Here is a 22803-nt window from a genome sequence, read left to right on the forward strand (position 1 = left end):
CTGCGGCGGTGTCAGATGAGCTAACAAATACATTTGGGGCTCTAATTTAATTTCCAGGGTTAATAAGTCTGATAAAATAGGTACCCGGTAAATAAATTTATTGGGTGGCTACATTAAGGTTTATTATTCCATTTATCTCCCACAGGTTCGCAGTAATGGCCCGAGGGGAGTTAGGGGGGACTCGAATATTTATTGATTGAATCTAATAATGCCGCGGTAAGTTGCGAACAGTAAGCGGGATATTACCGAAGTTCGCCTCCATGGGGAAATGCGTTGTCCGGTAAAATTAGACATTTGAAATGGGGTTTAACTTTAAAAGTATAATATTCCCCCTTCTCTTGACCAGGAATTTGCGGCGTATTTTTCGTCTTCTGCAACACCCACGAAAAGACACAGCCGATTATGTCTGTGGGAGCGAGACATGCAAGTGACTGTAGAGAAATGGAGCATTGAAGGTCCAGAAGGTGAGTTTTCTCGTGGGGGATCGTTTTGATTGGGAACGTGACCCCCTCGACTTTAAAAAAGGCAAGGACCGCAACAATTCGGCAAAATAATAAGCTTTACAAAGGGTTATTAAATAGTTCGTTCGGCACATTCGAATACTTTTAATGGTAGTTCAGGTTAATTTATCAAAAAAAAAAGTTAATTCAGCCCCCACCTCACTATCCCAGCGTCTAAAGTAACGATGGAGGACATTTCAGGACTTCTACCCACCGACTTGCAGATTAAAGAAAGAGAAGAATTATTTGGAAAAACGACGGCAGAAAAACCGAAAATCCGGACCAGAATTACTAAAAAATGGCAGCAAAGAAAGGAGCGATGCCACGGATGGATAAAAACTTTCGTTAAGGTTTTAAGAATATGGACGAATAGGAAGTAGGGGCAGACGAGATACTTCTTACGTAAGCATCGACCGATCATGTGGTGTTTCGTTCCCACCTGCATAAGGTAGGAGAGAAGGAGGGTCGAGACTGCTGGGTCCTCCTACAACAAGGAGGACGACGTCGACCATATCATCTTTCAGCGTGTCGAATTTCGAAGTGAGAGGGCAACAGCGGAGGAATCCTGTGGCAGAGAGGTGACGGAGAGAAGAGTTTCAGATATTGTGATTGGACCAGAAGAGGAATGGACTGTTGTCAGTGGAATGATGAGGAAAACATGTTACGAAGGCATAATTATGTGAGAGAATAACGAAGTTGGGAAAGGAATTGGATTAGATGTGGCTATATGAATGAACGAAAGCCTAGAGGTTCGGAATGGAGAGATCAGGGATATAAAGTCAAAAACATGTGGATGGATGAGGGACAGGAGTACGCGAATAGATAGACAAGGGATGGGGCATTTCGGGTTTTCAGGTTCATGCACACCACTACGTAAATTGCTAGTTAACATGTTCATAAAGCGGGTAAAAGAAGATTTCATATGTTCGTGCACCTTGTATAAATTTTCAGTAATTGTTACTGTAAGTTTCACTAAAGTTATGCAAATTGTTATAAATCTGTATTTTCAGCGATCGTACAATGCCATTTTGAATTATTATTGCTAAGTTTTCCATCTGAAAAGGGTAAAGTAAACGAAAGCCTGCATGTCTCTTTTACATGCAGTTTACGTAAATGGTAAATGCTCCACTGTAACCGCAAATATTTATTGAATCACTAAGACGCGTACAGTTTGAGTTAATGAAAAAATTCATACATTACATCCAGAGTGCATTAAACTTGCAACATCTCTGACACCCAATCTTCAGGGTTTTTCGATCAACCACAAGAAATTAAATCCAAAATACACCCATACAAAGCTTCATATACGTTTTATACACACGCGAACCAGTTATTAACGGAAAATCGTGTTTCGTTCAATATGCATGAGGAATCTATTTCTCGGATAATGGAGGTCTGAATTTCCACTCATAAAAGCCGAAATAATAGAATTATTATTACGGGTTCCGACCCTTTGCTCCCGTTTATGATAATGACAATGGTCCCAATCCATCAGTGCACCACGTTATCTTGTGGCTCAATCCAGGCCCATATCGACTGCAAATTGACACATGCTGTTCAACCACAAATTGCCAGTGCTGTATCACCACTCTAATGAAGAGGTTATTACATCGAAAGCGCCCCTCGATTTTAACTGCCGCCATTTGTAAACTGGCTTAATTTGCCCCGAGTGAAAACCATTTTGCAAATTGCATTTGCATGTGACGTAGCACAGTGGGGCAGATGTGGGAAAAAAAACCATAAGTCCAAAAGCCGTAAACGGTTTTCATTTGTATTAATAAAAAATTGGTTGGCGTGTTCCAGAACTTCAGTGGAGGTATCCAGGGCCTTTTCTTTGGGTTTTTTGGTGGGGATTTTGCTTTTTTTTCCAAGCCGAACTCAGCAGGTATCTATGCGAGGTGATTCACAAGACGCTAAAAAATTTTGAATGTGTCCGCCTCCCAGCTTCGAAGAAATTCACTTTGACATGCACTGGGCCATGCTGTGAGAATGATTCTCAAATCCAAAAAATTGGAGCTAAGGACACTGAACTGGAAAACTTACATTGACATCGTAATGGAGATTTGACGCAGCTTTTGATCTGAATGAACTTGATGGCGATAATCATAAGAATAGAAGAAAGAAAAAAATCGATTTCGATTTGGTTATCATCTCTACGGTGCCTACGAGATTAACTCCAGGCTACCAAAATCATGGAAATATACGAAGATAGTTCTAGAAAAATCCGACGTAACACAAAAAGAAAATTGAAATTATTACATTATTTTTTAATCTTCAAATGTTGCTTCCTAGATACAGAGTGCTCCTTTGAGATTGACACACTTTCATACCCACTTTATAATAAGAATGCTTTAAAATACGTTTAAACCTCGGACTCCACCTTTTCACTATGGGCGAATCTTCTTCCACTGAGTCATTTTTTTAAGTTTCAAAATAAAAAACAATCTGAGGAGGCTAAATCTGGCAAATAAGGCGAATGAGGAAAAGGTTCGAAGCCATGCTCAATAATTTTAACTATCGCCATGAGGGAAGGGTGAACTGGTGCGTTAATAAGGTCAATTTCCTGATTTCTTCGCTCAAGCGCTGCAAAAAAATTTGTATAGTATTGTGTGTTTATCGTTTTTCCTTTAGCGAGATAGTAAAAGAATTTATCCCACGTGCATCTAAAAAAACTGACGTCATCATCTCTTCTGCACACGGAGCGGATTTCGCCTTCTTTAGAATTTCTTCTCCTTGAAAGCCAATTCTCCCCTCTAAGGCCATTGTTTTGACTGCTCTTTCGTCTCAAGTGTGAAATAATGGACTCTTGTTTCATTCATGATTGTGAATCGACGCAAAAAACTCGGCTTAATTGCTGCGAAACTTTGCCAAAAACTCCCTTGAAATATCGTCACGGCATTGTTTTTGCTCATCTTGCGTACAGTTTTCTCAAATCAAATAGTTCGGTCCAAATGCGATTTCCAGTACTTTTTGAAATACCTGTCATGCATACTAACCACACAATTCTAGCCGATGATCTTCTGATACAATTATGTCGATTTTCGCCACAATTTCTGTAGTGGTTAATTCTGGAATGTCATCGGGTCGACCGCTGCAGAATTCGTACAACCACGTTCAAACTCTCCCACCCGATATTTTACAGTTGTTAAGGAGGAACCAGATTTCCAAGAGTAGAATTTAACTCAGCTTTGATGTTGGATGGACTAAGACCTTTCAAATGAAAGTATTGAATCACCTACCGATGACCAATTTTTCTCATGTTTACAAAATCTCTAAAAGCGTTCACTAAAAACGGTTTCAAGCAAACCCAAATCAATGCGGCACCCTCAATCTTCCCATATAAGCTTTTTAAGTTTAGGCCTTTGTAACATAGCCAAATTTTTAACAAAAAGAAACGCCATCTATATGTCAAGTCGGGTATTTCTGGGACTACCCTCATAATTTGGGAAAATGCTCGCCATACTGCGGAACTGCCGAACCGAGAAGGAAAGTTGGGAAAGAAAGTATGAAAAATTCAGGTTGACAAATCTAAACTTTGGCGTGATAACAACATAGCTGCACGTCCTCATTTTCAGTATTTTAGACATGAAGGTGGCCTCTGGGGTAATGGGAATTACAGCGGCAAGCAACTGCTTCATTTGTAAAGCACGTCCATCAGCAATGAATTATTTATTCAACATTGACAGCAGGGGATCAAATGAAAAAGCTCTTCAATTAGGTCTATAGCCACTGTATGCACATATAAAATACATGGAATACATTCTCCATCTCACCCAGAATTTGAGTTCCAAAAATTGGAGAACCTGAAAATTTAGCTTTCCACCGAGTATCCTGGTTAATTGGGCACATCGAGCACAGGAAATATGATATATGTACATATCTAAGTGACTTCCCCTAACTTTAGGAATTTAACGAGGATTGAATTCATCTGTTTGCCATCATTCTTAGAATCGTAAGGTCTCGCTAGGAAAGTTACTCAATAAATGGCTCTTCAGCTATACCTGTACTGCCTTCAAGGCCAGACAAACACACACAGGAAAAAGAGAATAACGCCTCACATGAATCGCCATCAAGTAAATGCATTTAAATTTGAAATGTGCGTAGGGCCAATCGAAGGTAATAGAATATTTATTTCCAATAAAAGATCAAGTGAAATAGTCCTTGTTTACTCAAAGAATTTTCTTACTTTAAATGTGCCACACGAGCACCTACTAAACACGAAAATTTGGCCCTCCCAAGTCAATAAAGAAATTACCTGATATAAGATTTATTTTAACTCTCTTTTAATACAGATATATATACCCAAACCTGCTGCGTAAAAATTCTCCTTCGTATTTCAAGAACATGCTATGTATATCATCTTGTGGATACAGCAGCCTCAGAATACCCAATACGATAGATTAATATTAAATTGAAGCATTTATTTTTTGCTCAGCAAGGTCTCTACTTGGACGTCGAATCTCATCCGAATTGACAGTTTGCTGAAGGACAGAAAAAAGACCACAACATCTTTAGGTTAATTCAGGTTAGTCATGGCTGTGATGGAACAGACCTTCTAGAATTCCTAGAAACCGGGTGGAAATAATGTCAGACATTTTTTTATTTTAACCGTTTCTCTTGTGCAATTTTTGATAATAAATAGGTACCACACAGAAAATTTTGAAGTTGAAGTAAATCCTTCAATAAATGAAATCGGACATATACATGTCCATATAAAGCTTTTTTCTTAAAATGACCCCACCTTTCGCTTGTCTCACTTTGTCCGGTAAATGTTGTAACTCTAAAGGTTATTTTCTAAGATCGCTAATAACGGTATATACACATGGAGGCAAAATTCAAATTTTCGTTTTAGTGCAACTCTTAACGCACCATCTAATTCTGATTCAAATGAAACTAGCCGCCAGTCCATGCCATGGCTAGCCAAAAGCATATTTGGTTTCTTCGGATTTTTGGCCACACATTTTTTGCCTTTGGCCAACTGTGCGTCGCGGCGAATTTTTGCTGAATCCCTCTAAAAGATCTACGGCCCTGATTCAGACGGCATGAGGAGGGTCGTTTTAATATTCCGGTCAACAGATTCCGGCCAGTTAAGTTAACCATCTGGAAAGGTATAAGGAGTCGTCCGCAAGTTCTCAGCGGGATAATTAAGACCCATCTCTGGAGTTAACGATGTCTAGTTGCGTCACTTTACAAGCCCTGCCAGAGAAATATGGGATTCTCGAGTTGCGTGTTTTTTGTTAAAGGCGGAACCTCAAAACTTTCTTGGGCAAATAAGTAATCTTATTTCTTCTAGTTTTATTCACGATAGAAATTTTAAGCATCCGATCAAATCTCGGAAAATAGTTAAATCTGTCTGAGTGCTCTTATCGTAGGATCGAACGAAACAAGAAAAATTACTTTGCTTGATACAAGCAAGTCTCAGTTCTTTTTGTGTTCTCGGTACAGGCATTAAGAATTAATCAAATTGAGTGATGGCATAATCGATACTCGGGCTGCGAACACCATTAAGAGCTTCTTTTAATTTCAGTTTTTATACCGTTGACAGGCGATTAACTACTACTAAGGGCCCTTTTGTCCTCTGATTAGACTCCGTAACGCATATTATTATGGTATACCGTTTGCGGTCTTATTTTGCCGGTACATAAAATTAGGTTAATAAAGAATGTTTGTTAGGGGTGAACTGGTTACAGCGCTGTTTTTGATTTGATTTTTCATTTGGGGGTTGAAAGCTTTGCAATCGCAGATTTCAACTTAATGGAATATTTGAAAATTACGCGGCTGCGTAATTTTCGAATTCAAATGGTTTTGCGCAGATCGTCGGGACGTCCCACGCGTGTTTGAGGATAATCGGCTTTTGCACTCTCCAAGAACTATGGAAAAAATTCGTAGAGCATTTCTTTCCGAAACCTCGTCGATTGACATGATCTTACATCACTCCCTTGAATACCTCAGTGGAGTGCAAAAGTCTTTTTTTATAAACACCGTTTCATGCAAATTCCGTTTTAGGCAGTTGCATGTACAGAAACACACGCAGCATCTCGTAATTTGAAAGAAATATCACAACCCGGCTTCCGAAGGGATATAGGGCACTTTAAGGCCCTTTATTTGGTACATTCTTTCAAGTGGATTTAGTGGAGAAATTTCTGAGATATCGACGATCAATATGAAACATCGGAAAAATTACTACCCATAAAGTTTAGAGATGTTCTCTGATGTGATATTTTCTAGCTGGCCGATTTAGGTTCTACATCGCCCTCTTTTACGTGGTCATTTTGAAAATATTGTGATCAGCAATCCTCCCACGCGCAATTTCAAGGTCCGCGCTTTGGAGGGTGTCATTCATAAACAATCTACCCCCTCGTTCAACGTCTCGATTTTTAAACTTGCTCACATTATAACTTTATTGAAGCCACTAATTTTAACTAAATTTCAAACAGCTAAACTTTGCCTCAAGTTAAATGGAGAAATATTAATTACATGCCAGAAAACTTCTCACATAATTCCCTAAATATCTAGAAACAAATTTCGCACAATCTGTCAACTTTCTGTTTCACTTTTCAGCCGCCAGCTGCAAATATAATATATAAAACCCTCTGGAAACTTTAAAAGTAAGCAGATTGTCGGTTTCATCCCAAGTTTAAGGCGACAGATTATACGCATTTTCGCTCATTGAATATTAAACCGAGCTGAAGGCGTCCTCAAATCTGCGAATATTGATTGATTGTCGTGGTCCTCGTACAACGCAAATTAGAACGCAATTATTTGTTAATAAACTTGACAAAAACGTCGAAAGAAAACACAGAGAAATCTCCCTACAAAAAAGCTTTTTTTTTCTCTATCTAGCGTCACCTGGAAACTAATGGATTGTGTCTCGAACTAAGCCCATTTATCATTCGACTTTTTGTGATTATCTCTATATTTGGAATTACATTACTTCGACGAGGTCGCTTTCATCGTCGGTCAGACAGACAGCCTGAGGGTGATGGGATAAATTAGCTGGAAAATCTGTTATAAATAAATATAATCACACGGAACTCTTCTGGAGAAATGACATTTTCTCAATGGGGCTCAAAACTGTGATATGATTGGAACAAAGCGAATAAATATTTATAAAGGCGAGGGTGACATGCAGTGCTGGTTCATTTCCCAGGGGATTTAAGAGATCTATTTAAAAACATGTAAAAAGTGTCAGGTCAGGTGCATGATTTTTGCTCCCCCAATCCAAGGGAGTGTCAGTTGTTTTTCTCGCAGAAAAATTGCTACGACTTCAATTTTCGACCAGCAATTCCAAGAGGAATGCCATCAAATCTCGCTGGTAAGTGACTTCTTCTTTACGACTCCATTAAAACTTATAAGTTATATTGAATAGTAACAGGATTTGCCTTTGTCACCGTAGTAATCAAAGTTTACAGCTACGTTATAAACGTTTTATAAAGCTCGTAAAATCAAGCTGCCGAACGTTAACGTGTACTCTATGGCATACAGGGTCCTGCAATAGGGTTTCAAATTTCCTTCGCTTCTGTACAGACAAAGTTAAAAATTTTTTTCTTCTGCGAGATTCTACAGGACACAAAGGCGTATCTCCAAAAAACAATATTTCAAAATGACAACAGTACACAACGTTTGGTATTAATAAAAAATATGGAAATATTTATTTTTACACAGAGAAACAATATTTTTCCCACCTGATTCTATAACCTTTTTAAATAAAATAAAAAAAAAACAATAAATTAATTTTACATTCACATTACACTAAACTAATTAAAATTTGGCAACTCAGAAACTATTTATTGTGTTATGTATTTTCCATGACGACAATTGGTCTCAAAAACGCACCTCACAGTCTACAATGCAGAAAAAGAGTGATGGTGCAAGTGAAGAACTTGTGAACCGGTGCGCTAACGGTAGCAGATCATCAGGTCCTTCGGTGAAGCAGTAGGAGTAGTGTCAGTAATAGTAACCGTAGTAGCAATGATGGAAGAGAAAGAAGCTATAACGCGGCGATTAGAGCTAAACGATCCTTTTCGCAGCATCTGATCTGACCTGAACTAACTTGAACCCAAAGTTGTCGAGCTTAATGGCAATTTTCTATGATTTGATTGCTTGATGTGGGAGAAAAGTAACTTCAAAATCTACATTTGTGATTTTTTTAGTACGTTAAGGGGTTCAGCCTGGGAGACGTAAAATGTTGTATTTATCTGACTAGTTTCGCCAATTACCAAAACTATAGTGCTACACACGTCATTTAACAAAGCGCTCAATCCAATTAATTGTCCCACAGGTGTGCTAATTGAGCAGACAAAGACGGACATAATCAATTTAGTTTTTTGTTTACTCGAGCGGACACACCGCTATCTGATAACAAGGTGGGTTTATCCTAAACTGGATTAGCACAATCCAATTACTCCAAACGGGAGCGTGCGGCACGAAAATGGGTTGAGACCGAGCTTACTACAAAGAGAGATTGTCTGGATAGATTTTTATTAAATCACATCCTCTTCGTTCTTTGTTAAAACAATGATCCATTGCAGTGCACGATAAATAATACAGAAGGAAAAGTTCTACGCAATTTATAGGCCCTATTTTCCCGCGTATACGCACCCTTATCTAATATTTACCGTACTAGATAAGGAAAAGTTCCGAAAAAGTTTCGAGAACTCCCATTCTTTCGAACACTTTGCCACTTTATGGGGATGTCGTGCGTCCGAGAATAATTTATCAAACAGATCGTCCTTTCCAGGGCTTACGGAGGGATGAAATATCGCCAGTCGCACCCTCTTAAAGGGTGGCCTATTCGGAAAACACCTGTTCTCGATTTTTCGGTGAAAGACACACGCACGGCTAGATTGTGTTCTGCCTGAGCAATATTTATTGACTCGTCGGAAAAGTACGCCCAATTGAAATTCTAGACGCGTTTTTCCTTATCGTACGTCAGCTTGTTGCTCGGCTGCTTTGCCTTGTTTCAACCCCTAATAAAATCTTCTCTAAACCGTCACAAATGATTTCGAGTTCGCCGCGATATTGGTAAACAGGGGATTCGAACCCGCAAGGGAGAGAAATTTAATTTGTTTGCCGTCAGAGAAAAACCCGTAAACAAGCATTAGCACGAAAATCACACGTTTGACATCCATATCCAATCGACTTTTACAACTTTCTCGTCGCCGTTTTACTGAAATTTTCGCATCTATTTAAATTGCCCGAGCCTGAAACTGACTCGGCCTTTCTCGTTTTCCTGGGATTATATTGATCCCAGTTGAATTCTGTCGAAAACGGCTTCTGAAAATCTAAATTGCCACGCTTCAAAATCAATATCTATGCACCGTTTTGTATTTCTTGAAACTGCGAAGAAAAGGAGGATGGATCGTCAAAAAAAATTTATGTCAAGATTTTTTTTTCGTCTCTCACTCAGCGCGTGGAAAACTCGAGCCCAAACAACCCCTCATCATAACGTTCCAATTTAAATACGAACAACGGCAGCCCCTTTTAAAAAGGTCCCAAATTGCGTGTCTTGTGTTAATATTTGTCTACGCAGGCTGAACGGTAGAACTTATGTAATTTTCCGGTAAGTTCCCTGTTTTTCCGACTCCACTTTTGTTCCTTAACGTTGTTTCCAACGCCCCAGGGCGATGATTCGAACGCGATCTTGCGTAAAAGGAAGAATAATTGGCTTTTTCGATTTGACACGACATTGTAACACCCTTTGGTTTGTTAGGGTGAAGGGGTTGAGATGTGATTTGCATTGTCGTTAATTGGGGTGGATCAAATTAGAAGGTATAAGATATTAGGCTCAAACAGACAGGAAGTGCTGTCGCTGTATCAACTATTACGTTCAAAAATTTACTCATCCACCATTGATTAGGGCAAATAATATGGATTTGCCAATCACTCATCTAGATTGTACGCTTTAAAATTACTTCTAAATCGAATGGTCAAACGGCGTCAGTCGTGACAGGCACTTACTCATAAAAGCTTCTGTTGGTTCACAAAGTTGATGATAGTCATCAAAGATCGAAACGTCAGGTTTGAAATACGGCATCGCTACGTTTTGAAGGAGAAATAGTTGCAGTGATGAAGTAGAGTTCATTTCGAGTTACCCCGCCAAATAAGTTGAGGAAAAAAATATTTTCTAAAATTTCCATCTCTTTGCAAATCTCCGAAAGAGAAAAAAATAAATAAAAGAAGAGATTTGAAACTTGCATACTCTTCAACTCCAAATTGCGCAACTTTACTTGAATTGATCCGATCTCACGCATTTTATTATTACTGAAATCTCTATAGTTGAGGACCAAAAACGGATATCCCGTATACAGCATCTTTTTCGCTGCTATGTACATTAAGATTTAGTTAGTGCAAGCGAGAGGCAATCGGGCAATTTCTAGGTGCGAGGGAGAGAAGCTATCGCCCTCGACTCGCAAGCAGTAATAGGCCTTAGAGGACGGATCATGTTACAGAATAGGGTTTGTTTTTCAATTGATGCGTTCCAAAAACACTATTTCTACCGTGGTGTTTGTAGATGTAAGATTACATTAAAATTTATCATGTAATTTTGTTTTCGCAGAAAGCATTCAAATTTGAACGTGTGCGCGTGATTTGCGGCCTCCAAATTCATGTAGATCCACGTCCCTCCTCGGATTAAGGTGTACTGTTGACGCGTCAACGACTATAGCCGATGGTTGACGATGGAAGAAGAAGCGGTAGCCTGTCTCACTCGCACTTATCAATCGCCTAACTGCCTTTTGCTTGCACTCACTGAAACTACATATGCATAGCAACGGAAAAAAATACTGTATGAGAATTAATCCAGATAACGGTTGCGTCATAAACTAAACTGACATAAAAATCCACTCTTTCGAAATATCTCTTTATCCTCCCCAATATGCGAAAATTATGCACACGATTGACGGCTCTGAAGGGCAATCTTCCTGCCATCATCTGAATGGTATATATCAAACCCTACGTCTTGATTGCCGCCAAAAGCCCTCGGCAGATGGCGCCCATATCGACCCTTCATCTTTTCTTTCAATATACAGTGATACGATATACTTCTACTTCCGATACCCTCCCTATATGCAATAAATAAATTGTGGGGGATAAAGGAGAGAAAGGTGTAGAATTTTTGGCAATTTCCTGTCCCAGATTGGGGATGAATGTTATTTCTTATTCCTGCGGTTTTATTGCGTTGGGAACTTTGATTGCCGCATTTTAAATGCGGCTAAACTTCAACTGGCAACTCTGAGATTTTCCCATTGCTCTGTATAATCCTCAAAAGGGAAATAAAACCTAATCAGCCCATCCCGAATTGATGGTCATTTTACGGCCATACGTAAAAATACATAAAACATGCATAAAAGAGACACATCGGAGACATGACTTTTTATTTTAAAACCTTTCATTAGGCTAAATGGTTTTGGACGGACGTCAAGAGATTTACGATGGACGTTACATGGGATAACTATGATTAGGTCATTTATGACCGTTATTTCCCAACACAAAAAGCTCCGTGATTTTCCTTAGAACTTTGCATGATGATACTCCCGCATGCTGAATAATTCATAATCCCAATGGCCATAGAAAAAGGGCCGTAATTTGGTGGCGGAAAATAAAATATTCACAGCTTTACGCCCTGAATGAATCGATATTTTCGTAGCAAAAGGAAAAAAAAATGTAAAATGTATCGCACTGTATAATTTAATGTCATTTCTTTAACCACGCCGGTGGATAAGTGAAGGCGGTTCATGGTGACCGAAATGCCATAAAAACGTCTTAGGTATTGAAGGCGGTTATTTAGTGAAGTTCCCTTCCGCTTTAGAGGATTAAGGGATAAAATATTCATTCTGAAGAAGTCAAAGTGGACTTTGACCCTTTAATGAAATTGCAAGAGAAACGATTTTCAGACGATTAAAGGGAACTTGTCGTTAAACTAGAGTGGCTTAACTGTCGCAAATATGATGGTTCAATTCCAAATGTACGTGAACCCAATTTGTGAATAGAGCCGCGAGTCATAAGAAGATAACTCTAATTTTTTAAACGGACATTTATTAACACAGTGCCGGCTTAGATTCAAGAGCCACCAAGATATAATAGGGAAAATGTAAGAAGATTAAGGTCTGTTACGATTTTATGCCTCATTCCAGCTCTTACTTAATCTCCTTTTTCCTCTTACCTTAATATTTTCAACTTTTTCCTACGAATATTATTTCACTCACCTTCACCACTCTTCACTTTAGTTCAGCTCTGTGCAGTATGTGCTACCGGTTGCATTCGAAGAACTAGTCAAGATGCAGCAAAAAGGATGCGGCAGATGGCGCTGGTTAGAGTTCTTCCTGCACGCCCAACACACCTTTTACATCGACGACTCCTGCCTGCTTTCGATTGACTCGAGATGAACCGGACTGACAAGCTCTTATAGATTCGAAACCGATCTTTGCAGTGGTCGAGTTAATTAAACACAGAGCTAGAATGAGGCATAAACTCGTAATAGACCTTAATCTTCTGAAATTTTCGCTGCGATCCAAATTTAAACTACTTATAAATCTTGAGGAGGCGTCAGTTGTTCGGAAGACAGATGTGTTAAATGAATCTTGGAATTCGGGTTTGACATTCTTTTCCTAAAATAAACGACCTTGTCGGAGAAAAAGAATGGATGACATCAAAAAACGATACACCTGCTGGTGGGAACAATATAGGGTGATTGAGCATTCATGTCCCTAGCATTCACTGCAAATGCGAGTGGCAGGAACCTTCCTTTATTCCAGTCTCAATATACTGGGTGTTCTGAAGAGAAATAATAGGGGACATACTTCTGGGCCGAATAATAAGTTACACACACCCCATCATGGCGTTATTGTTGTCAGGAGCAAGAAGCGAAAAAGTCGAAAAGTGTTTTTCCTTTCACGTAAAAGTGGTTGCACCAGCCTGAGCCCATTCAGCCATTCAAGGTTGGGAAATTGACCTGTCAGGCGTGATAGTCGGTTCCTCGTCACTTCAAATCAGGGCGAGGCTCTTCTTCTCACACAATCCTGCATTTCTATGCCGCAGGATCTTGTAATCGCTCACTTGTGCAGGAAATTTAAAAGCGGTTGCCATTGATAGCGATGCTGTTTTTTGTCGCCGATAAGCTAAATTAAAGGGAGAAAACCCTTTAACCGCTCTATTATTAGGGAAAATAGAAAATCTTTAGCTTTAGAATCTATTAGGCATACCTGCCTTCGATTTTCAAACTAGTTGGAATTTACTTTTCAATCGGTTGCGGCTTGAGAGCAATTTCAAGCACAATGATTGTAAGTTTACCTAACGTCAGAGTTTATTCTAACTCGGTGGAAACCTTCGATGGGAGAAAATTCGATAAATCGTTGAAAAATACATGACAATCTATCCGTACAGACTGCGCCAGATACAATGAATCGAGAATATATTAAATTTGCCCACTATAGGATTTTCCCTCGGATCGGGACACTCCTATATCTCGACTGGGTATTTATTGTTCCTCTCATGCTGTAATAAAACTCTAATGCATGTCTTCGACGTTTCTCCGATGTCCAAGGGTAATTTTTCATAATTTCAATGAGACAGTTTAAAAATCGCAGAACAACATGTTAAAAGTTGCAGACGACGCGGAAATGCAATTTATCATCGTTGCGAAAGTAAATGTGCAAAGTAAGAATCACAAACGCCCAGTTAGTTGCGGAACTTGCAATTTACATTTTTGTTTTGGCAGTTGCATGAATAAATGCATATTTGTATAGGTTTTGAGGGTCTCAGTAGTTGGGAATATAAATTATATTGTTCCGTTTGCGGATTTGCATAATTCACCCAAGCCTGATTTATACGGTTTTTGGCAAAGTTTTTATTTACATCAGCGAGTAAAAGCAGTAATGTGTACTGGCAGGAGAATAATTGAGAATCAGTGCGGTTTGGTGGAAACTCGAACACTCATGTATAAGAGTTCTCAATTTTTTTCTTAATTTTAGATATTAGAATACCCAGAACATAGCTGACGAGGATAGCTCCTCGACCTTTCAAATTAGGTTAAAGTGGACTTAGGCCAATTTAGACTGGGACTTTTCAGGATTGTTGAACTATTATCATTTCTGAGTAAAGCAAAGAAGAGCTCGTCGCCACTTTTGCCTTCAGGGACCGTTTTTGACCCGGGGTCAATTTTCCTGGAAGGGTAATTCTGATGGTTTTTAGCCGATTTTTGGCTAGAAGGTGCTTAGAAACAATCGAACAATTTTATCCACAACAGACATTTGTTGTCCGGCCTACAGATTCCAGGGAGTTTTCGTAACAATTGACCAAGCTCATGTATAAAAGTTACTGTATGTGAATGCTGTTTGGAGGAATTAAGTGGGACCGAATCTAAGTGCATAGCCGCAGGTAAATAGTATGAATTACGATCCATACGAACTTCAAGGTATCAACCAATCCATGATGCGGGGTTTTTAAAGTCCAGGGTGCACATAGAATATTATACAGGGTGTTACGGAAATAATTTTCATAAATTTAATTAATGATTAAGAATATTATTTTGAACAAAAAAGTTCCCTACGACCTGGGTCGTAATTTTATTTCCCCGGAAAACAAAAAAAAAAACATTATTTGAGGATTGGCAACGTCACATCGTGTTTATCTCAACTCGCTACCTTCCTAAATAGCCGCATCACTCAGATATGCATTTTTACACACCTTTTTTTGGTTCCGATAGATTTTACAGTTAAAATTTAAACATTACACATGACAATCTTATTTCACGACTTTGAAAAACCTCTTACCTTTAAATTATTGTTGTCATTTCCAGTTAGCATAACGCGTCAAGTTCCACATTTTACACCAATTATATCTCGTTCAAAAACACAAATTTGTTATTTTTTGACTACATTAAATGTTCGAAATTTAAGTCAGCAATTTGAGTCCATACATCTGAGACAGCGTTTTAACTAATTTTTCCAAATACGATGAAGATTTCCGTTTGTCGAGCTGGAGGGTTCTTTCTCGATAACGATTCGCGTAAACGCGTTTAGTTGCTTCGGAATTCGGTAATGCCTCTCCATAAATCAGAAGCTGATCATGATATTCATATAAAACACACATTTCCACGTAAGTACCGTTAATTAGCCAAAATAAATTCAAGTACTAATAAACATGTCGTGTCAGATATCGGGTGTTAAGGAATTGCAAAAAACAATCATAACAGAAATAATTTTTTTTCTTCGGTTACGTTCAGCGCGGCGTTGCAGCTTAAGTTGTACTATCACCACCGAACTTGGTTATAGCGAACACGAAGGAATCAGAGATTTTGGTCGCTATAGCCGGACATTTATAGTAATAAGGGACCAATTTGGTCCTAACTAGATTAAAATTATTAAGTCCATTTGCAGCAGAGGGGACACGTCAATCGAATTTCTTGACAAATAAGTGTATGCCACTGACTTTAATTGAATTTCGATATTTTTTTAGATAAAAAAACTAAAAATACAACTTTCTTGTCTCTTGAATTTTCGTCGTAACTCGCTTCGTTTACGAGATAAGAAATAAACACCATTTTATTCTATATCCATTTATCATGCAAAAACATTTTCAAAAAATTCATAGGTTTATTCCCTTATTCCTTAAGAATATTTTATGCTTTGATGATTTTTAAAAAGTTGTAAAAACCGCGTATAGTTAATTTCAGTATCTGCAATATTAATTTGAAAAACAATTTGAAAACCATCCACAATTTCGACTTCATAAAAAGTGGTCAAAACGAGACACATTAATATTTAACATTCAGGCAAAATAGGACCATTTATATTTGAAATAAATTTTTATTGAATTTTCTTTTTTGGCAAGCCAAACTAATGCTTTAACTGTGTCGTAAATCTGATAACAAAATGTCCTTTTTATGAATAATTTATCCATAAAGTGCAATTCAAACAATTTTCCCCGGCACCCATTTGTAACTGTTTGTTTAAATTTACTACAAATATTTTCATTCGCAATTATATGCGATAATGTTCTATTGTACTCAAAATAATATTTAGCAACATTTGCCAAGTTGGGCAATTTATGCACGTTTTGACCGGAAATGCGATTAGTTAACAGAATAATGGACGCGCAACGAGTAAAATCTGACGACATAGTTTAGTAATATGTGATGCATAATGTTTCTTTCCATAATCACAAATATTAATTAATTCCTATTGATCTAAAATGCGCACAGAAAGCATCTTCTGCATACGATAACACATGTGACTAAGCTGAAAATGAAAGTTATCCCCCTTAAATCTATAACCACTTCAACTCTTATCTTTGCTGCTACTTAAAGTAAACGAGTTCGTAACTGCCTAAATTTTATATTTTGTATTTTTCTATTTTTATATTTTTTAATTATTATATTTTTCAAATTTATTTCTTATGTATTGTTTATGTATGTATAAAGCAAAGGCTGAACACAATTTTGAACATACACAGTGGCGTAAAAAAGTGCCGTACGACTCAATTTTTTTATTTTAACGGGCAACCCTTTTATATTATTGACGTTAAAATGGAAAATGAGCCTAAAATTGGAAGGAAATCCCATAAGGTCGAACTTTATGTCCTTCCATAAATCTTCAATGAAGGACAACAGTGTGCAATGGCTTCTGAAATATTTAAGTTCAGACTTTTCTAGGCCTTTTGGCCTAAGCTAAGAATGCTGAGCGATAGGTGGAGAAATTAATACATAAAATTTTTGGATAATTCTTGAAAGTCGTCTCCATATTTACACTCCTTCCAGTTCCTAATTCGGAAACTCAAATTTGAGGCTTTATTAAAAAAATATCTGTCTTCAGGGTCAGTTTGCATCTTCTTTCAGAACATTCCCGAATTTATTTCTCATTTGTCCTTTTGTTTTTCCTTCATTTTACTCATCAGAATTTTTTCCTCAACCAGCTCTAATAATGATTCCGATATTATTTATTCAAGACCATCACCCAAATTATAGCCAACAAAGGAACCCATTGAAAAATTGATGTTCCAAAGCCTTTTTCCAGCCCAAAAGTTCGACTAGAATTTACTACCCTAATTTTAGGCACACTTCAAGTTATTTTACTTGTGGAATAATAATGGGTTTCCACCGAACCGAAAAACAGAGAGGCGGATAGTCTATGAATATTTCAAGGTATGGAAGAATAAGGTTGGTACACGGAGGTGTTTAACTTGAAAGTCTTTCTTCCTCCCTTAATGCGGAAACTTTTTATCTTTAAATTTTATTCAATTCCTTGTTGTTCCAAGTTAAAATCCATTATTCTAATAATAGTGAGAAATCCCGACAATTTCAACAAACAACTCGGCGTTTCACATAATGGCCTTAGTGTCTTCCCAGTCGTCGCGACTAGTTTGTTCTGTTTAGTATTAGCAAATGAATTTGAATCTTGTGTCGAGAATCATAATGGTTTCAAATAGTGAGTTAACAGGGTGTTGAGTATTTGACGTCGGGATAAGTTAGTAAGTGTGCTCCATCATACAAAATAAACTCTAGTCTAAAGAGTAAATTCCGCCTAACGCCAAGCTAGACAATATTTTCTAATTTGCTCTTGGAAGCCTTAATAAAACCCGGGGCTGTTTGGTTTAACAGTTTTTTTCTATTGGCGTTTTAGACACGTTTTAAACGAGGTCTAAGGATTTAAACTGTGTTTAACCAATTTTTTATTCAATATTTGTGCATAATTTTTTCACTTATCCGCTTAATTTTGTGGCAGTTTATGCCCCATTTCATGTTATATCTATATATAATAATCAATTACAATCAATTGAATAACCGTAAAGCAGATTTCCTTGCCAATTTCCATTTTGTTATTCCATTTCGGTACAAATTTGACTATAGCCTTCGAACACGTAATTTCCTTTATTCATTACTGCACATTTCGTATAAAAACTGGTTCAAATCGCTAGTAGGATTAATACAGATTGTGTTTTGCATTTAATGAAGTACTAACTTGGAAACCATTAATGGAATAAAAGATTTATCCCAAAATAATCGCTGATGATTTGCCAATTATTCAATTTCGCGAGCTCAGGGAACTCCTGATTCGTGGAATGCTTCGATAGATGGTCCACGGTAGAGATACTACTTTTTAAAGCATTTTTAAGCTAATATCTAAGCGTCTTCTGTAATGTCTAAAACCTGTTTCTTCAAAGATATGTTTGAAAACAAAATAAGTGTTTTAACCATTAAAAAGGATAATTTTTTTTAAATAAAAAAAAAACATGGTTTTTCCAGTCCTGATAAAACCTGAGAAGAGCTTTCAGGAGTCCTAATGCTCGGGCTGCAAATTTTGAGCCAAACCACCCCTTTTATCGAGTCGGGCCGTTCCAATAATTCATTTAGACTTCCACGAATTCCACAAATTCATTCCACAGGACCCCGCTTAATCTGCGATCTGACTTTATCTGATCGACCGTAACGGCACTGGAACACTTAATTAAAATACCGTTAGCTTGTTATGATATCAGGGGCGTCACACTCAAAGGGTCTTTGAGGAAAATTTATTTCAGGATATTCGTTCAGAATTTTCTTTCGAAATTCCCGGCCTGTATCACTTTGCGTGTAAGGTCGTGAATGTTTCACGAATCGTTTTTAACTTCATTTAACCCATAGAGAGGGTTAATTGCTCGCTCTAACGCTGCGGAGTAGCTTTCGGATGCTTTGTTTTTCAGATTTTTTGACTCACCTCGTTCCATGCAAAACGGTGTAGAAAGTAAAATAATAATATGTAAAACATGCTGATGTTGTCGCACTTTCAGAAACATATTTATGAGACGTGGTATTGTACCAAGCGTACAATATTTCACCTTAACATGTTACGTAACATCTGGCCGGTGTTAAAAATTTTCATTTATATTTCGTAATATGTTGCAACCCTTCCGGACGATATTTCTGTAGAAAAACGTTTATTGCCACACGCCGCGCTATAATATGAAAGACGAGCTGGGAATTTCGATGCAGATAAAACGATGGTCGTATTTAATTAAATAATCTCGGAGAAGTGTGAATTAACCAGTCGGTAAAGGGATTTTTTAGAGAGGAGTTTATTAGCTTACCTGCAGCTGGTGACAATTTCGTGATGACTCCCCATCGCTGCTTCCACTGAAAAAAGAGAAAAAACACGTGCAATTAGAGGCTTTAATCGCTCGGCACACTTTTTTGGAATGACAGACGGCTAAAAAAAAAACAAAAACGTAATTCTTATTTATTTAAATTCCTAAACCATGGATGACCCATTAGATAATCATCAGTCTAATTCACACTCATTTGCTCTCCTCTCATTTAAGATTCGTTCAAGTGACATGAAGGAGCCAAACACTTTTTTGTGAAGAAAAGAAGAATGATCTGACAGTAAAAGATGTAATGCACTTTCCTCAACACTATTGAAATATTAAGTGAACTTGAACGTGTTTCCGAGCATCAAAAATCTCCGCGTTTCCAGAAGATTTTTGAAAGAAGAAGACGTATGTTTCAGGATATTTTTGAGATTTTACTAGAGCTTGGATGGGTTTATGGAGAGGACAAAATCTCTGTATTTGTGTTGGTTAATGTGGCAAACTCAACTTTCATTCTCAATTAACTCTATTTTAGTAGGGTTTTGCCAGAGGGTCCGCATTTGATAAATCTTTCCTGCAGCGAATACTCTCAAAGGGTTCTAAACCTCCGGCAAAATGACACAGGCAAATCCTACATTAAAGTCAATTATTAAGAGAAACAGCCAAAGCATTTCTGTGCAATTAATCTGGAAGTTATACAGAAATCCATCTCAGACTCTCATAGAATTTTGTAAATGTTTCTCTATGAAGAAATAATTTGAATGCTGACCGCGCTACATTCCGCCGGTATATCCGCAATCCAAACCTTAACAAGCCAATTACACTGGACAGTACAGAGAATGGACAATAAGGGAGGAAGAAGAATCAGCGGAAGCGGTGGAAGAAGTTGGACGGAATCAACATTCGAACTAGTTATATTGTAAAATTTCAAATATCTACATGGAAAGAAATTTTCCATGACGACCTTGCTCTGCGAATTTTCATTTAATCGACAGTTTTTTGCTGTCAGCAATGGCAAAATGCGCCTTTTGAATAATAAATCTCTAATAGAAAACGCGCACCGTCGTGATATTTTGAATCATAATATGAGCAGAAGACTAAATCCTCTTGAAATCGTGAAATATAATATTAGTGTAACTCTCGTTTTTAAAATGCACCGACATCAGATGACTGTAACGAGCAATATTACGGTTCTTCGATGATGTAACCGATAAGTTTTATGCCCGCTTCAACACTGTCTTCCATTTTGAGTGGAAATTTGCATATAAATAGATAGCGAAATCTACATTTGTATCGAACACATAACTTCTTTAAAATTTTACGTTCTTGCCGGTGTCATTTATTTTCAGATGAACGCAGCAGACACTCAATATGTATATTTTTCCTAATGCCTCGATTTAAGTAAGGAAGATTCTGGAAGCCTTAATTTAAAGCAAATACATCTTAACGAGGCTGCTTAGAACCGAATTATTAAAAGATAAAGAAAGCCCCAGGGATTAAATTGAATTTTATAATAAGGTTGATTTATAATTTAGTCAGTCAGTTCTTTTAAGGTCCTTCAGCTGCGTTTAAACATTAGCAAATACCTTTGTTATCTTCGCTTATTGTAATCAACTGAAAGCACAAGAACAATAGCAGCGCACAACATATTCCTATTTAAAAAATGTACGAATATTTCAAAAGCACTATGCCTACAGTAGAGTAAATTTCAATGGAAATGCCCAGAAAGGGAAACTTTCCATTAACAAGCCTTTAAAATGAAGTTTCAGAGATTAAATGTGCATACGGCATAAAACAGCAATGTAGAAAAACACATACCGGAAAAGTCGAAACGGAAAATTGAATCAGCGAAACTTCCCAAAATCTTCTTCGGTCGCTGAACGCATTTAAAGGATAAATTTGTCCGGGACACCGTCCCGAGAGTATTTATCACTGAAACGCCGGACTTTATGTATTACAAACCCTTTAAAGGATCGAAACTTTCCTAAGTTGCACACGGTTTAGGCAAAAAGGAATTTATAGCACTTCGAGGCCTGACACTACTCCTGAAAGGACTACATGTACCACACAAGCCCGGAATTTATGTACAGGGAGTTCGGCTGCTTTGCATTGAGTTGCATTAGAAGTTTCGGTGTGTCGGAAAGAGTTGTTGTCGGTCGCTTTAAGATAGAGTCGATGATAAAAGTGGCGGCAAAGTTTTCTGATTGAAACTCGCACTGCGGCACTAAAAGCCAAGTTTATTACTAAGGGAAGCTTGAGCAATGCAATCCGTTTGAGTAGGTATCTTAGAAACTGCAGATGCGTACCTATAGCCTTAAGGTATCCTTTTCGTTTTTGAGAATAACGCCTCACACATCAGTAACGCTATTCCCAATCAAAGCTAACTGCGAATAGGCCACCCGTTACCGAGGGCTCGGACGAACATCCTTGTTAACGATTTGCTGACAAATTGGTGACCGCCCTAGAAAGCTAGGGCAGAAGGGGAGAAAAACGAAAATAAACGGTAAACTAAAATGTATGATAAATTGTGTGAAACTAGTAGACATCAAAAGAATAATGAGCAAACGTATAGAACATATTTATAGCAATAAGGTTCGAAGATATTCTCACGTTCTGTACATGACAGAGTTGATGATAAAGGTGCAAAATTCCCCCCTTGGGCATATCTTTCTCAAAAATGGTCGCTGATCTCTGCAGGAAAGCAATTGAAAAGAAGCTACTTCAAACGATATAAAGTAACTTGACTTAATATCTTCTCAAAATTTAAAAGGAGGTAATTGAGAACGTCACTAAGTGCTTATGTTCATAACTCGCCAGGTACACTTCCATGATCGTAGCGATAATGCCTTCCACTACTGGGATTCGCCATTACTTAGTTTGAACCCAGCACACCAAAAGGGAAACATTTCACACACTAATGGCCCCAAACATCCACAAAATTTCCCAAATAAAACCAGCAATTCTTTCCTAATATATTACCAGAAGCGAATTTACATCCCGAGACTAAAGTTATGGCTACCACTTTTTGCGGAAACCCGACACAAAACCCCCAGATAAGCCACTAATATACTGAATTTGAGTATGTGTTACACTGGTCGTAACGAATTATAGCAACTGGTAGTTAAGATAATGCTTTGAGCACCGGAGCGAAGATAATGAAACTAGGGCTGTAACAATAACTTTCCGCGAATGGAGTGGTTTTCACCGAGATTCCAAATCAAGAACTGTTACGACTAGAAAA

General features: G+C 37.8%; 2 protein-coding genes across 3 annotated transcripts in view; one reads left to right on the forward strand and one right to left on the reverse strand.

Moving 5' to 3' along the window:
* Positions 1-22803, reverse strand: part of LOC136340392 (uncharacterized) — a 254436-nt gene that overhangs the window by 212682 nt on the left and 18951 nt on the right. For both annotated transcript variants that reach the window (XM_066284441.1, XM_066284439.1), the window contains exon 3: positions 19563-19608. In XM_066284441.1, the coding sequence (XP_066140538.1) occupies positions 19563-19608 (46 nt within the window). The remainder of the gene's footprint in view (positions 1-19562; positions 19609-22803) is intronic.
* LOC136340018 (substance-K receptor-like) overlaps positions 17861-22803 on the forward strand; it is a 34885-nt gene continuing 29942 nt past the window's right edge. Inside the window, exon 1 of the mRNA XM_066283713.1 lies at positions 17861-17923. The gene's annotated coding sequence lies outside the window, so the exon portion shown is untranslated. The remainder of the gene's footprint in view (positions 17924-22803) is intronic.

This window comes from Euwallacea fornicatus, chromosome 7 (assembly GCF_040115645.1).
Source record: "Euwallacea fornicatus isolate EFF26 chromosome 7, ASM4011564v1, whole genome shotgun sequence".
Lineage (NCBI taxonomy): Eukaryota > Metazoa > Arthropoda > Insecta > Coleoptera > Curculionidae > Euwallacea > Euwallacea fornicatus.